The 15,086-nt window shown below is 40.9% G+C and overlaps 4 protein-coding genes and 1 long non-coding RNA gene across 5 annotated transcripts; 1 reads left to right on the top strand and 4 right to left on the bottom strand.

Annotated features, from left to right (window-relative positions):
• Nucleotides 1-2,092: 2,092 nt before the first annotated feature.
• Nucleotides 2,093-2,908, bottom strand: LOC139787104 (uncharacterized). Its single transcript, XM_071726194.1, has one exon. The coding sequence runs from the start codon at nucleotides 2,906-2,908 to the stop codon at nucleotides 2,093-2,095; it is 816 nt and encodes a 271-aa protein (XP_071582295.1).
• An 849-nt stretch (nucleotides 2,909-3,757) lies between these two features.
• Nucleotides 3,758-5,698, bottom strand: LOC139787103 (uncharacterized). Its single transcript, XM_071726193.1, has one exon. It carries the CDS (start codon nucleotides 5,696-5,698, stop codon nucleotides 3,758-3,760), a length of 1,941 nt encoding a protein of 646 aa, XP_071582294.1.
• A 255-nt stretch (nucleotides 5,699-5,953) lies between these two features.
• On the bottom strand, nucleotides 5,954-7,201 carry LOC139787102 (uncharacterized). Its single transcript, XM_071726192.1, has one exon. The coding sequence runs from the start codon at nucleotides 7,199-7,201 to the stop codon at nucleotides 5,954-5,956; it is 1,248 nt and encodes a 415-aa protein (XP_071582293.1).
• Nucleotides 7,202-11,154: 3,953 nt separating this feature from the next.
• On the top strand, nucleotides 11,155-13,479 carry LOC139787100 (uncharacterized). Its single transcript, XM_071726190.1, has 2 exons — nucleotides 11,155-11,726; nucleotides 11,790-13,479. Exon 2 carries the CDS (start codon nucleotides 11,797-11,799, stop codon nucleotides 12,880-12,882), a length of 1,086 nt encoding a protein of 361 aa, XP_071582291.1. The 5' UTR covers nucleotides 11,155-11,726; nucleotides 11,790-11,796; the 3' UTR covers nucleotides 12,883-13,479.
• Nucleotides 13,480-13,570: 91 nt separating this feature from the next.
• LOC139787101 (uncharacterized) lies at nucleotides 13,571-15,076 on the bottom strand. The gene is made up of 3 exons (XR_011722521.1): nucleotides 14,846-15,076; nucleotides 14,706-14,769; nucleotides 13,571-14,282 (listed from the first exon to the last, which is right to left on the bottom strand). It is a non-coding gene; the product is annotated as an uncharacterized lncRNA (long non-coding RNA).
• Between the last annotated feature and the right edge of the window lie 10 nt (nucleotides 15,077-15,086).

The raw sequence follows: 15,086 nt of genomic DNA, 5'->3' as shown, positions 1-15,086 counted from the left end.
TCACCTACGGAAAGGGAATTATTAGCTTTGGTATATGCCGTAAAACATTTTCGACCTTATGTATATGGACATAAATTTACATTAATAATGGACCATAAACCTTTAGAATGGTTAAATTCAGTATCAGATCCTACGTCAAGATTAATGAGATGGAGACTAAAATTAGCGGAATACGATTACCAAATAAAATATAAACCAGGAAAAAGGAATAAAAACGCCGACGCCCTATCTAGAAATCCTACCGAAGAAATTAAACACGTATATCCTTTACACGCGAAACGAGCGTTATCATCTTCAAGCGAAGCTTCCATGGAACAAGAACGTAAAAAACAAAAAACATTCCACCCAAGTTTCAAAAGAGCATGGGAAAGCGAAGGATCAGGAAATCCAGCTCCACATAAAAAGAACAGACCATACAAATTATCTCCTTATATAGATTCAGATAGCGAAAAAGAAATATCACCAAAAAGTAAATTTTTAAAAGCTTTAGACGATAGCAGTGACAGTGGAACAGTTTCATATTATTACGAAACCGATTGTGACACCGACGATTCAGAAATATGTCGAAAGGGTGAAAAAAGGAAACATGAAAGTAGTTCCTCCGCTCATGTAAGACGCAGAAAACGAAAACATAAAAGAACAAAGAAGCATCGTAAAGGTTCCAGTCCAGAAGAAATTGACGAATCCCGCGATATTAATAAAGACATAACACAACATGTGAACGAGGTTGAAGGACAAGTGAATGAGGCTGAAGGGCGCGGCCCGCAAGAGCGTCTTAGCGATGACAACGCCGCCAGTGAGATGCTACAGGAAATAAACGCTCCGGACAACGCATGCGCTTCACGCAAGAGACCAAGCGAAAGCCACACAACGGGTGTCCCGAAAAAACGAATCAATGACAAAAAATTTGATGACGAAAAGGAAATGCATGAACAACAAAAGGAATCAGAAGATGAAGCTATGGATATAGCACCACAATCTAGCGACCATCCACAAGCACATACCAATATTGAGATAGAAGCAAATGTTCATAAACCACCTTCACACATACAAGCAATGCCAAAATCGAAAATTAAAGACAATAAGAGATCACAGAAATTACCAAATGACGCTATCGAAATATTAGAAGGAAATATACCATTAAATAAACAAGAATTAGAAAAAATGAAAGTAGATACCTGTTGTGTTTCAGGGTAGAAGTTGCTCACAATTACTCTGTCTTTTCGTATAACGTATATTTCTTTTTTTCGATACAAAAGTTTTTATTCAGCGTCACTGTAACTCGCGCAGTTTAGATAAGGTACTGCCAAAAAAAAGGGCTCGGGGCACTCGCTATTTACTGTTCCGCGGTGGCGAACTGAGACCGGGATGACGCCTCAGGAACGTTGTCCTGGATCGCCGGTCTGACGACCACGCCTAGGGACTATTGTCCTGAGTCGCCTGATGTTAGTTCGGACACACGACAACGCCTGGGAGTACCTCAATCTGAGTCGTGTTTGCTTCGGACGCACAATTTTTGATGCGAAATCGTCTATTGCGGGTGTACTGCGCTATGGCTGCGGGCAGAATGCCCGATTTTTCCATCGCGATCCCCCACCTTATCCCGGTTCCGTCGAAACGATTCCTCATTGGTCCCCTCGATTCGAGCGAGACACCGATGAGGCGATCACGGTGGCGGCGGTGTCCTGCGATTACCGGCGCCGCGGTTCCCTTTGGCTAACGCCGCCAGACGGAAAGAGCGGCGACGATCGTGTACGTGTGCGCGTGGCAAAAATTGTACGTCCGAGAGGTCCATCGCTTTAACGCGGCACATATATGTGTGTATAATTTTTTATGTATTTATGCGCATGTCGTGCACGACTTCTCGGATGATGCGTAACATCCTCCCCCCGTTGAGAGGGTAGCGATCAACTATCCTGCGCAATTTACGACCGCATTCGATTGTGAACGAAAATGTGATTAATGTTATGGAGGCGCTGATTTGCTCCTAAAGATACAATATGTGAAATGTTTACATTTTGGTCTCGCGTTGACTAGGATGCATATCGCAATACCGTAGATGTTTTTACGCTTGTGAGGGGGTATCGCATAATTATTGCTCGAGCGGTAGTGGGCACAGACAATTGGTAGCTCTCTTTATCAGTCCGGCTGCAGTTTTGATGGTAGCGGCTCGCGTAATTCCGTCCGCTCCCGGATGCAGTTCTGTGATTCTGCCCAGTGCCCAATGCGTACACGGCATGTTTTTGTTCTTTATAAGCACGACTGTCCCGGTGTCGAGCTTGGGTCCGTCCTTGATCCATTTGTTACGCCTTTGGAGTTCGTTTAGGTATTCAAGGTTCCAGCGTGCCCAGAAGTCTTGTCGGACCTTTGTGATGTGTTGCCAGGTAGACAATCTATTGGCTGGAACAGATGACAGGTCGCCCTCCGGAAGGGTGGTTAGTGGTTTGCCAATCAAATAGTGAGCAGGAGTTAACACGAGTATGTCGTTCGGATCGGTGGAGAGGGAAGTGATTGGTCTTGAATTTAGAATGCCCTCGACTTCGACAGTGAATGTATTTAACTCTTCGAATGTAAATAGAGAATCTCCGACTACCCGTTTGAAGTGGTGTTTAAAAAGCTTCACTGTGGCCTCCCACAGTCCACCGAAATGTGGTGCCGCTGGCGGTATGAAGTGCCATGTTATGGAGCGTTCGCTCGCATATCTGGTGATGAGGTCTTTATGTTCCTCGGAGTTGAGTAGAACGTATAGTTCCTTTAATTGGTTATTCGCGCCTACGAAATTAGTTCCTTTGTCGGAGTAGACGTGCTCCGGCAGTCCCCGTCTAGCGCTGAAGCGTCGTAACGCTGCAATAAAACCGTCCGAAGACAAGTCGCTTACGACCTCGAGGTGTACTGCCTTTATCGACATACATACAAATACGCATATGTAAACCTTAATTCGTGTTCGATTACGGTGTTTCTTCTCTTTTATGTAGAACGGACCGCAGAAATCGATACCCGTATTAGCAAATGGAATAGCTTCGCGTATACGGACCGGCGGAAGATTTCCCATTTTATATTCGATCGCGTCGGCGCTGAATCGAAAACAGCGTGTGCAGGCGCGTACGACTTTCCGGACTTGATTCCGGCCATTAAGTAGCCAGAATTTCTGTCTGAGAATGCACAACGTGGTTTGGATACCCGTATGATAATGGGTCTCGTGAATTTCGCGAATAATACTGTCCGTCAAACGATGTCGGCTTGGGAGTAGAACCGGGTGCTTTTGCGAAAACGTTAGATTCGATCTCTGAAGCCGTCCCCCAACACGAATTAAACCTTCTGCGTCTAAAAACGGGTTTAAATTAATGATTTTACTTCGGGTTGTCAGATTTTTGTTTTTGATTCCTTTGATTTCTTCGGGAAAATGAGCAGTCTGAAGGATTTTTAGAATCCGTATTTCGGCTTCGTTAATTTCCCTCGCGCACACCGACCCGGTATATTTGTTCGTCGGTCGAAATCGAAGGCAATACGCGACGATTCTGCGTAGTTTGGAATAGGAGGAGTACCTTTCGAGTATTCCGGTGTCGATAGTTGTTACTAAGCATGCGTTTCCCTTTAATTCGGGTATTTCGACTATTCGCGTGTTCTTGTTAGGCCATTCACCTTCGTCTTTAATTAGCCACGAGGGCCCTACAGGCCACGATTGATTTCGCAGAAAGGTATGGGGTAATTGACTCCTCGAAATCGCGTCGGCCGGATTTTCTTCTGTTTGTACGTGTCACCATTCGATGGAGCTACTTATTTCTTGAATTTCTGCTACCCGATTTGCTACATAATTTTTGAGCAAGTGAGGTGATGTCGCTACCCAGTGAAGTACGACTTGCGCGTCACACCAGAAAACCTTCTTGTCGAATATTACCTCTAATGCGCCCATTGTTTCGCGATAGAGTCGCGCTAGCAATAACGCGCCGCAAAGTTCTAACCGTGGAATAGTGATAATTTTTAAAGGAGCGACCCGAGATTTGGCGCATAATAATCTGCTGATAACATTCCCGTGTTTATCCTTTGAGCGTATGTACAAACATGCTCCGTAGCCGACGTTGCTAGCATCGCAAAATCCGTGTAATTGAATGCCGTCGCAATCGTCTATAAACAATTTACGTTCGAAGGAAATCCGTTGCATTGACTCTAGTTGCCGAATGAATTCCGACCACTGCGTGTATATCTGTTGCGGAACGGATTCATCCCATTGCAATGTACACCGCCAGACGTCTTGCATGAGTTTTTTCGCGTATAATACTATCGGACCCAGTAATCCCAGTGGATCAAAGATTTTCGCGATTTCCGATAAGATGCTTCGCTTTGTTATTTTTCCAGTAATTGTAGTCGGATGAGCTAAGTAACAGATCTTATCATCGCGCGTGCTCCATGTCATACCTAATGTCTTCAAAGAACGATCTAGATTTAGTACGAAGTCCGCGTGTAACTCATTCGTTGGTAAATCATTGACGACGCGTTCGTCGTTAGATGCCCACTGTTTAATGGGAAAACCGCCCAGGGATAATAATGCGATTAGTTCGTCTCTAATTGTTCGCGCGTCTTCGATGGTCTTGGCGCCGGATATTAAATTATCGACATAAAAATGTTTTTTAAGAATCGCGGCGGCCCTGGGGTATTTGTGTTGTTCGTCCTCCGCGAGCTGGTGTACAGATCGAATTGCAGAAAATGGAGAGGCAGCGGAGCCGAAAGTAATCGTATTCATTTGAAACGTCTCTACCCTCTTGCATCTACGCCAAAGGATTCGATGGTATCGTCGATCGTCTTTATGTAGCAACACTTGACGATACATTTTGACTATGTCCGCGGTGATGACGTATTCATATGTCCGGAATCGTATCAGATGTAAAGGCAGTTTAGCTTGAATGGTGGGCCCTACCATTAGCATCTGATTTAATGACACCCCATTGCTCGATTTCGCGGATGCGTCAAATACTACTCGTACCTTGGTAGTGCTACTTGAATCCTTTATTACTGCGTGGTGTGGCATATAAAATCCGTCATCACCGGGATCTTCTACTAAGGACATGTGTCCCAATTCTAAATATTCTTCTATTACCCGAGTATATTCCTCCTTTAGCTTTACATTCGCGTCAAGTTTGCGTTCTAAAGATAGCAGACGTCTGAGCGCGTTGGTTCGCGATTCCCCTAAACGCACCTTTGATTCTCGAAACGGCAAACGAACTATGTAACGCCCGCTGATGTCGCGACGGACGGCCTTTCTGAAGTGCGCTTCGCATTCCCGTTCCTCCGCCGACCACGGCCTATCCGTCCCGATTTCCTCTATTGTCCAAAATTTAAGTAATTGATTCTCTAGACTCGTAAGATGGCATGTCGCGTTCTTTGGCGGAAATTGCGATGACACTCCGCCGGTGACCACCCAACCTAGACGAGTCTTTTGTAAATAAAGATCATGACCCTCGTGAGAGAGATTAATTTGACCGATTGAGAGTAATGACATCGTGGCTCCGGAACCAATCAATAGATCGACGGGGCGCGGTAAATGGAATTTCGGATCTGCTAATTTAATATTTGGAGGTATTCGAAGCGAATCTCGCGGGAAGATCTCGGATGGAATTGAATCGGCGATGGCTGGTATGGTAAGACACGTGAGATTCTTACGAAAGTCGTCGCGCATCGATTGTATGGTAATTTGTACCATGCCTTTGGATTCAGTAGTCGTCTCGTTAAGCGTACCGATCGGCAACGAGTGTGTGATTACGCGCACGCCTAAGCGTTTCACAATGTTTTCGGAGATAAAGTTTGCGGTAGCGCACGTGTCTAGCAACGCGCGACATTTCACAAAATTGTGTTTACTATCATGAATATAGACTAATGCGCTCGTTAACAACTGTGGAGCGGACACGCGCGATACCATCGCGAGACTCGTTGATCCGCTGCCGATCGATTTAGCTAGTCATATGGGCTGAGGAGTTTCGGCCTTCGATACGTCGGGATTGCTTGCGGCCGTGTACCTGTCCAAGTGCAGCAGAGTGTTGTGACGTTTCTGGCAGATCGTGCAGTTGGAAAATTTACACGGACTGTCGCGGTGGGAGCGTAAGCAATTGTAGCAGACCTTCGCGTTTCTCACCGTTTCGATACGCTTAGGCACGGGCAATTGTTTGAACTTGTCACATAAATAAAGCGGATGTCGTTTGGTTTTGCATGCGATGCAATTGCGCGACGCGTTTGACATAAAGGCTTGATTTGACGCACCATTTCGCCTCTTTTTGAATGGGGGTTCGCCTTTGTTTCGTTCTGATTCGCTTGATTTTGATCTTTCGCGTTTCGACGCGCAAACGGCGGTTTTGTAAAGAAATTCGTACATCTGCTCTGGTTTCGGATATTCGTCTTTTTCGAGGGTCGCTTCCCACCGTTCTAACGTACTCTTCGGTAGTTTGTTTTCCAACAAATGTACGATCATTTCGGGCCCGACGGAGACCCCTAATGCGCTTAACGACGCGACGTGCTGTTGAGTGTCGTCCGCGAGTTTGGACAAACCGCTTGTAGTTTCTCTATCTAATGTAGGTAGATTTATTATCAAAGAGAGATGTCGCGAGATTAAAATTCGTTTTACCTCATACGCGCGTTCCAATAGATCCCACGCGTGTGCATAATTTATTCCGTCGATCGTGAAAATCTTTAGCTTATTAGCGGCCTCCCCGACTAATGCAGATTTTAGATAATGTAGTTTATCGATGTCTGACAAATCCGTCTGCGAGCCTATCATACTATGGAATGCGTTCTTAAAGGATAGCCAGCTCTCATATTTCCCGTCAAACGTCGGTAGCTGTGCTTCGGGTAGCTTAAACCGTCGCTTTTCAATAGTAACTATAGTGTTATCGCTTCGGTTTCTTTCGCTCGACGAGCCAGCGCCCGCGTCCGATGTGCTTGCCGTTTCTAAAATATTCTCGATTTTCCCGGCGAGGGAATAGAACCTTTCGTGAATATTCTCGAATTCAGTTTGATGTCCGTCGCTCGGATCCAACACCGCGAGCTCGTCATTATAATCTTCGAACGCGTGATACAATTCAGTTAAACGAGCACTTCGCAATCTCAACGTGGCATTGTCTACATTCCCTTTCTCGAGGAGGTTTGTTAGGATGGTGATTTGGGATTTTAGGGATGTTCGTTTTTGTATAAGAAGCTTTATTTTGTCGGCCATTGTTGTATGATGGAATAAATTGGGATCGAACGACTTACTCTAACTCGCTCTTTAGATGTACGTGAGCACCGCTGTGTGAGCACCGCTGTCTGTTGTCCCGCTCGAACTGAAGATCTTCCGTTGCGGAGATGCGATACTTGTCTCTGGTTCACTATTTCGATCTTGCAGAGGTCGTGACCTCACAGGAGGCACCAAATGTTGTGTTTCAGGGTAGAAGTTGCTCACAATTACTCTGTCTTTTCGTATAACGTATATTTCTTTCTTTCGATACAAAAGTTTTTACTCAGCGTCACTGTAACTCGCGCAGTTTAGATAAGGTACTGCCAAAAAAAGGGCTCGGGGCACTCGCTATTTACTGTTCCGCGGTGGCGAACTGAGACCGGGATGACGCCTCAGGAACGTTGTCCTGGATCGCCGGTCTGACGACCACGCCTAGGGACTATTGTCCTGAGTCGCCTGATGTTAGTTCGGACACACGACAACGCCTGGGAGTACCTCACTCTGAGTCGTGTTTGCTTCGGACGCACAATTTTTGATGCGAAATCGTCTATTGCGGGTGTACTGCGCTATGGCTGCGGGCAGAATGCCCGATTTTTCCATCGCGATCCCCCACCTTATCCCGGTTCCGTCGAAACGATTCCTCATTGGTCCCCTCGATTCGAGCGAGACACCGATGAGGCGATCACGGTGGCGGCGGTGTCCTGCGATTACCGGCGCCGCGGTTCCCTTTGGCTAACGCCGCCAGACGGAAAGAGCGGCGACGATCGTGTACGTGTGCGCGTGGCAAAAATTGTACGTCCGAGAGGTCCATCGCTTTAACGCGGCACATATATGTGTGTATAATTTTTTATGTATTTATGCGCATGTCGTGCACGACTTCTCGGATGATGCGTAACAATACCGATAACGAAATGGAGTATGAAATAAATAAAAGACCATTAGAATATCGTGAACAGAAAACATCAAGTGACGACTCAACAGATGAAAGTCGTACGAATAGAATATTTTCACCTCCTTCGTATAAAGCAGTTCCTAAACCTTTACCAATAATTAATAAAAAACCTGCAAAAGCAAAAAACACTACTCCTAATAAAAAATCACCAAATAGAAGATCCCCAAATAAAAGAATTAGCAAAAAGGTAAATAAAAAATTTAATATAAAAGAAGTAAGTTTAAAGGAAAAAACACCGTCGAAAGAATTATCAAAGTTGAGAATACGTGAATCAGAAACCGTACCCGTTAATCTCATAGATTCCCGAGATCACATATGGATGAGAAATGATAATATAATATATTTTATAGATACTAAAGGAGACCCGGTAGATGAAATAGATGAGTTCTTATTAATATGTCAGGCACCGAAAAATTTTAAAGGAATAATAGGACATGTATTAATGACGGAAAATAATAACAAGAAAAATTTTGGAATAATAATCAAAGAAGAATTAAATGATCAAATTCAAGAAAAACATATAGTACAATAATTCAAAGAATTGAAAAATGAAATGATACGATTAAACATTCTTCATGGAAGTATATCCGAAAGCAGTAATAATATAGTAATCCCATGGTTCAAAATCCGCAATATTATAAGGCTAACATTTTTGAATACGGACATTCGAATTACGGTATGTAAGGGCCAAGTGTGCATACCCGAGCCCGAGGATAGACCGCGTATCATACGTGAATCCCACGAATCCAGTGTCGGAGGACATAAAGGAATTGCAAAGACAGTGGCACGGATACGTCATAAATATTTTTGGGAAAATATGAAAAGTCAAGTCGAAAAATTTATCCAAACCTGTAGTAGCTGTCAAAAGAAAAAATTAGTACGCGTTAAGACTAAACAACCAATGATTATAACCGACACTCCCGTAGATGCTTTCGATAAAGTTGCAATGGATATAGTAGGACCATTACCTATTACTGACAATGGTAATGAATATATATTGACGATACAGGATCAATTGACGAAATATTCGATTGCCGTACCTCTCGTACAAGCAAATTCGGAAGAAATTGCAAAAGCATTTACCCGTAGATTTATTTGTCAATTTGGAAGTCCCAAAGCAATTTTGACGGATCAAGGTTCAAATTTTACCAGTTCAATGATGAAGAAATTTGCAAAATACTTTAAAATAAAACAATATTGTACATCTGCTTTTCATCCTCAATCCAACGGTTCATTAGAAAGAAGTCATCACGTGCTAACTGAATATTTAAAACATTATATCTCAGATGAACGCGACTGGGATAATTGGCTAGAGCATGCTATGTTTTCCTATAATACTAGTGTGCACGAAGGTACGAAATTTACACCCTATGAGTTGGTGTTCGGTAAAACTGCGCGATTACCTTCTGAAATAAAAATAGATGATTCAGTAGAAACGTACGACGACTATGTAAGCAAACTAATTGATAAACTAACCGATTTAAGAAAATTAGCCGTATCAAATTTAGGATTAGTTAAAGCGCGTTACAAACATTATTACGATAGAAAATTAAAAACACAGTCGTATACAGTAGGAGATTTTGTATATGTATTAAAACCTAAAAAGAAAAATAAGTTTGATGACGAATATACAGGACCATACCAAGTCATAGAAATTTTAGAAAAGAATAATATTAAGATACTAATTGCGCAAAATAGGACTAAAATTATACATACGGATCGAACTAAACCTGCTCGGATTGCAGATCAGGGATGAAGGAAAAAGAATACACAATTACTGGTTTAAAGAATAATCCTGGAATATTTTTCGAGGACGTTGGACAGATGCGTACGTCTGAAAATTCTTGGAAAATGATAATCTACGTCGACTTACGCGATATTAAGGACACATCGGTCAAACTTGAACAACAATTGGATTCAATATTACAACAATGTGGTGATCACAATTCACACTGCGAAATACGATCAAGAATAACTTCATTAACTGCTAAACTGAATAAAATAAAACACTACCAAAATCACATAGGTGAACTCATAGGAGAATCTCGAATAAAACGAGCTCCCTTGGAATTCATTGGACAACTTAGCAAGATATTATTTGGAACTTTAACCATGGAAGATGAACGTGACATGCGAAATGCCATAATGCATGTGGAAAGTAAAACTAATGATCTTGCCTTGCTACTTATGAATCAAACTGTAGCAATGCGAGCGCGCTTCGGAGAATTATATAACACTACCTTTGCGATAAGGAAGCAACTTAGCAAATTAGAAATCACAACGATGCTGAATCAGAGGCATCGATATTTCTGGGAAATTATGACGAAGCTTGATACAGAGATATTACAACACGAAATAGACCTGAATATTTTAATCAATGGAATATTATTTGGAAAACAAGGATTCATCCATCCCCGTCTAATCTCATCACAACAATTAATACAAAACTGCAAGCTAATAAAAGAACAGAATCCTCATGCGGAATTTCCAGTAAATACTGATGAAAACGGAATGAATCAGCTCATAAAAATATCCGATTTACGGATTGCCTATTCTAACAATCGATTAATTTATATCCTACACATTCCATTACTGATTCCCGGGATATACAAAATGTATAGAGCCGTACCATTACCGGCTAAACAAGCGTTTGATGAGACGAAATTCGCAATAATTAAATCTGACGCAGAACACATCGGGATAAGCGAGGACACCGATAGCTTCTACGAGTTCCGAGAAGGGGAACTGCGCGAATGCATATCGTCTAACACCGTATTTATCTGCCCAGCTACATTTCCTTTGAAAAAAATACGACAAGCGACAAGCTGTAATATTCAACTTTTACTAAACAAAAATATAGAAATGGAATATTGCAATATAGTACTACAAAACTTACGAGAAACATACTGGAAAGCTTTAACTGCACCTGGAAATTGGATATATACTGCAAGAAAACGGGAAATAATTCGTATAGAATGCCAACAAAGCAAGCAAGAAGAAATAAATAATTCTGGTGTTATTTCTATACGCCAAGGATGCAAAATTAAAGCAGGAACCACCACGATGAGCCATCCGTCTATTCGAACCATAGAGTTCGCACAGCATTATACTCCAATGAATAATCTAAGTATTTTACAATTGTACGAGCCTACCCGTGAGAAATATCAAGTCGAGTTAGCAGAAGCAGCACGCGAATTGTGGACGACGAACAGCAGCTATGTATCAACGAGTTTCGATGACATCATCGAAAAGGCCCGCCAGATCAAGGACAGAAGACTGCAGGAACAAAAGCTTCTCACATATAGTGCAGTAGGATGGGGCATGAGTGTTCTGGGAATACTTATAGTCATCATCTGGGCGATAAGTCGAACTTCTTGGATCAGCGATACCACGAATATGCTCTACAAAAGATGCTGTCAAGACAAAGGCACCAAGAGACATACCCCTTGCCCCGCAGAAGTCAATAAAAGCCGAGACATTGAAGCACAAGGTGCACAGTGTCATTCGGAACCTAGAGGAGTAAACGGAGAAAGTGCCGTATTCAAAATCGAACTGGACCAACAATAAATACTCGTAAGTGTTTCAGTTCGAAAGGCTTCGAACCAGCATTAAGTCTTTGGAACCATACACTTGCAGAACCTGCATGCAAGGAAACAATCGTGATCAGCGCAAGCAGTGGCAGCGAATTCTAGGACGCCTACGTAGAATCATTTTGACCATGCCAGGGTTTGATGACGTTCCGATGGATCTACGAGCAGAGCAGTCTTATAGGCGATCACCGCCACCTCTAACACCTCTATCGCCGACGCGACGACCGCCAGAGCCTGACAACCGCCCTCCTGGAATAGATGTCTATCCAGGGATGGACCGAGATTTCCCAGGACCTACCGATCCGGAGGTCTTTAATAGACCTCCGCGTCCGCCAACACCAGCGCCAGTTTATGAAGTCCCGCGGATGAGTTTGTCGACCATACTAACACCAACGACAACTACAATGATCGACGAAGTTTTAGCTGCAATCAATCGCGAGAACAGCCCGATGGAAGCGGAGATAGCAATGCCTGATCCATTGATGATAACAAGGTCACCACCAGCTTACAGCAATGTACCCAGCAACGCGTCAACAGCATCAACATCACGGAGTGAGGAATCCGAATATATCGAGATGTCATCTACGCGCGCCGAAGACGGAAGCAGCAGAGATTCGCAGATTTCGCCACATGAGACCGACCGTCCGTTCTTGAGAGGATGTTCTTATGACGACATCAGAGAGCCCGATCATCTTGTGCATGTCATAGGTGAGCACGGTGTACCAATCCCGCAAAGTTCACCACCCCTTCCGCGCCCCCCAGTGCCAATACCTATGCCGATATACTACCGCGACTACGCCGATCCATACGCAGAAAAAGCGTATAAACTAATTTGTCACCACGCTTGGTTTGTACAAGTAGAGAATACATTAACGCTCTGTGCTGAATGTGCTACTGCGGAGCACACATTTTGTGTTTTTAATCGCGTAACCGCCGCATGGAGACAACTCCATTTGATATCGCGTACTTTCGTACACACAGATTTACATTGCGGGAGATGTTATAAGATATTGATGAAAACTCGCCGCGCAATCGACTGTTACGCGTGCAGGAAAATTGTAATAGATTTAAAAGGCCGCACAGATCATCTCACTTATAAAATACTTTGCGAAGCGATAGTCCCCCGAGGAGGATTATAATACGCGCAATGCCTAATTATACACATATAACGTTTCAATTAACGTTTCAATTAACCTTTTACATTAACCTTTTACATTAAAATTTTGTTTACGTATTGTATAATTATACTTTTCAGCACATTGGCTGCAAGGATTTGTATATCTTACAAGCGTAGTAGTATTATTTTTATATCTTGCCCATATTATAAAAGAATAGCAAGCAATCTTATTAGAATGTACCGTATTAGATAATAAGTTAACAATTAACAACAATGATCAAAATATTCACTCATGAATTACTATGCTACTAAACATAACCCTAGCTATTTTATAAAACTAATAATGATACGATTGATTTATTAATCTTTTAGAAATAAGACATTAATCTGTATTAACCTATGTGGTGATGGTATGGTAATGGTGAAAAGAAAATAAAATAAAAAAAAAATTTTAATAATCATTAACTTGGTGAAGGATTTCCTTATATCCATTACAATAAGCAAATTAGGAAATAAAAATATTTAACCGTTTAAAGAAACTAACATAATGATAATATAATATAAACATACTAACAAAAAAAAAGAGGAAAAAACTATTCACAGCAATCAGCCCTTAACTTAGTGCTTATTTAACATTTAGAAACACTAATGATTATATTCCGAACTTAGTATATAACACATGACAAGAAGGGAAACAGTATGCTTGCACATACATATATATATATATATATAAATAAGAATATATAATCAATTGATTCTAATTATTACTTCTCAATTATCGTTATAACCCACGACGGGCACGAATCCAAGATTCTTTCGCATCCAATATTCCATATTCCTTTAAACCTAAAATAAAAAAAAAATTAATAAAATACATATAGTAGAAATACATATATATTAATACTCGCATATCCGTACATAATAATATAATTATAATACTTAGCCTTATCAATTCAATATCAGTTCAGACAGACTGTAGCAACAATCACTAGTAGCTTCCATTACCTACAACGACGATGAGCCATATTAATCAATATATATATACTCAGTTATAAGTAATCACATTCTTAAAATAAGACAAATTATTTCCTTACAGAATTAAGTAAAAGATCATCAACGAGTCTTCTCTTAGAAGCAAAAAGACTACGTAATCTTGCTTACCGTCTGGATTTAGACGAAACCAAGGAAATAATACGCGGTAAATACTTAAGAATATTCAATAATCACAACATATATTGGACTTGTAGGAAAACTAATAAACCACGTAAATATAAGAACATGTTTAATCATTAATACTAATATAAAGAAAAAGAGAAAAAAAAATGGGTAATACAACCTAGTGGCAATGCAATACGACTCAACTTAAGTATCCCTTATTATAGCCATCCAATAAAAATCGCAGTGACAACGATGCAACACGACCTGTAATAAATAAGGATAACTATGATTAACAAATAATATGAATACATTACTAGTAACATTACTAGTATAGATAAATACATTTATAAATAATTAATCACACGTAGTAATTACACTGTAGTAATAACCTAAAGAAATAATGATTGAGGGAACAGATATATAACGAAAGAAAAAAAAAAGAGAAAAAAAATGAATGAAAATAATTTTTTTTTTATACGAAAACAAATATGTGCGTCTATATGCAAATAGGTATATACACGTATATATGTATACATATATAAATAGTCAATTAATTTTTTTTTATATATATTAATAAAATCAACACATAACTCTACAACTACTTAAATACTGTGCTAGAATAACTCTGATCATAAGACGACTTAGATACTTTGCTAGAATCATTTATATTATCTACAGAATTAATACCTTGATTTAAGTAAATCCAGTTACAGCAACACCGCTCTTACACTGCCTTTCGTACACTAGAATACTATACAAAAACCACATAAATAATTAATCATACATGTAATCACTCTCTTACAATATAATCATAAAACGATACTTACTAATAAAAGTTCGGAGGCCGAACTTCCCCAAGGAGGGAGATGTCACGTCCCGCTGTCACGTCCCGCGACACATCACCGGTAGATTTTCGCTGCATAAATTTTTCTTTCAACTGCTGTGTAACCTGAAAATAATTAATAAAATTCAGTTTAACTCATGGATCTAACGGAAATAAATGTATGTTCTATATGAATAAATTAATAAAATCGAAATAAAATATAAATTAATTAATTAGAGACAAAC

Source organism: Temnothorax nylanderi, unplaced genomic scaffold (assembly GCF_030848795.1).
Source record: "Temnothorax nylanderi isolate EJ_2023f unplaced genomic scaffold, tnyl_v1.0 TNYL_tig1271_pilon, whole genome shotgun sequence".
NCBI lineage: Eukaryota > Metazoa > Arthropoda > Insecta > Hymenoptera > Formicidae > Temnothorax > Temnothorax nylanderi.
Note: the sequence above shows the minus strand (reverse complement) of the source record. Positions and strands in the feature narration are given on the sequence as shown.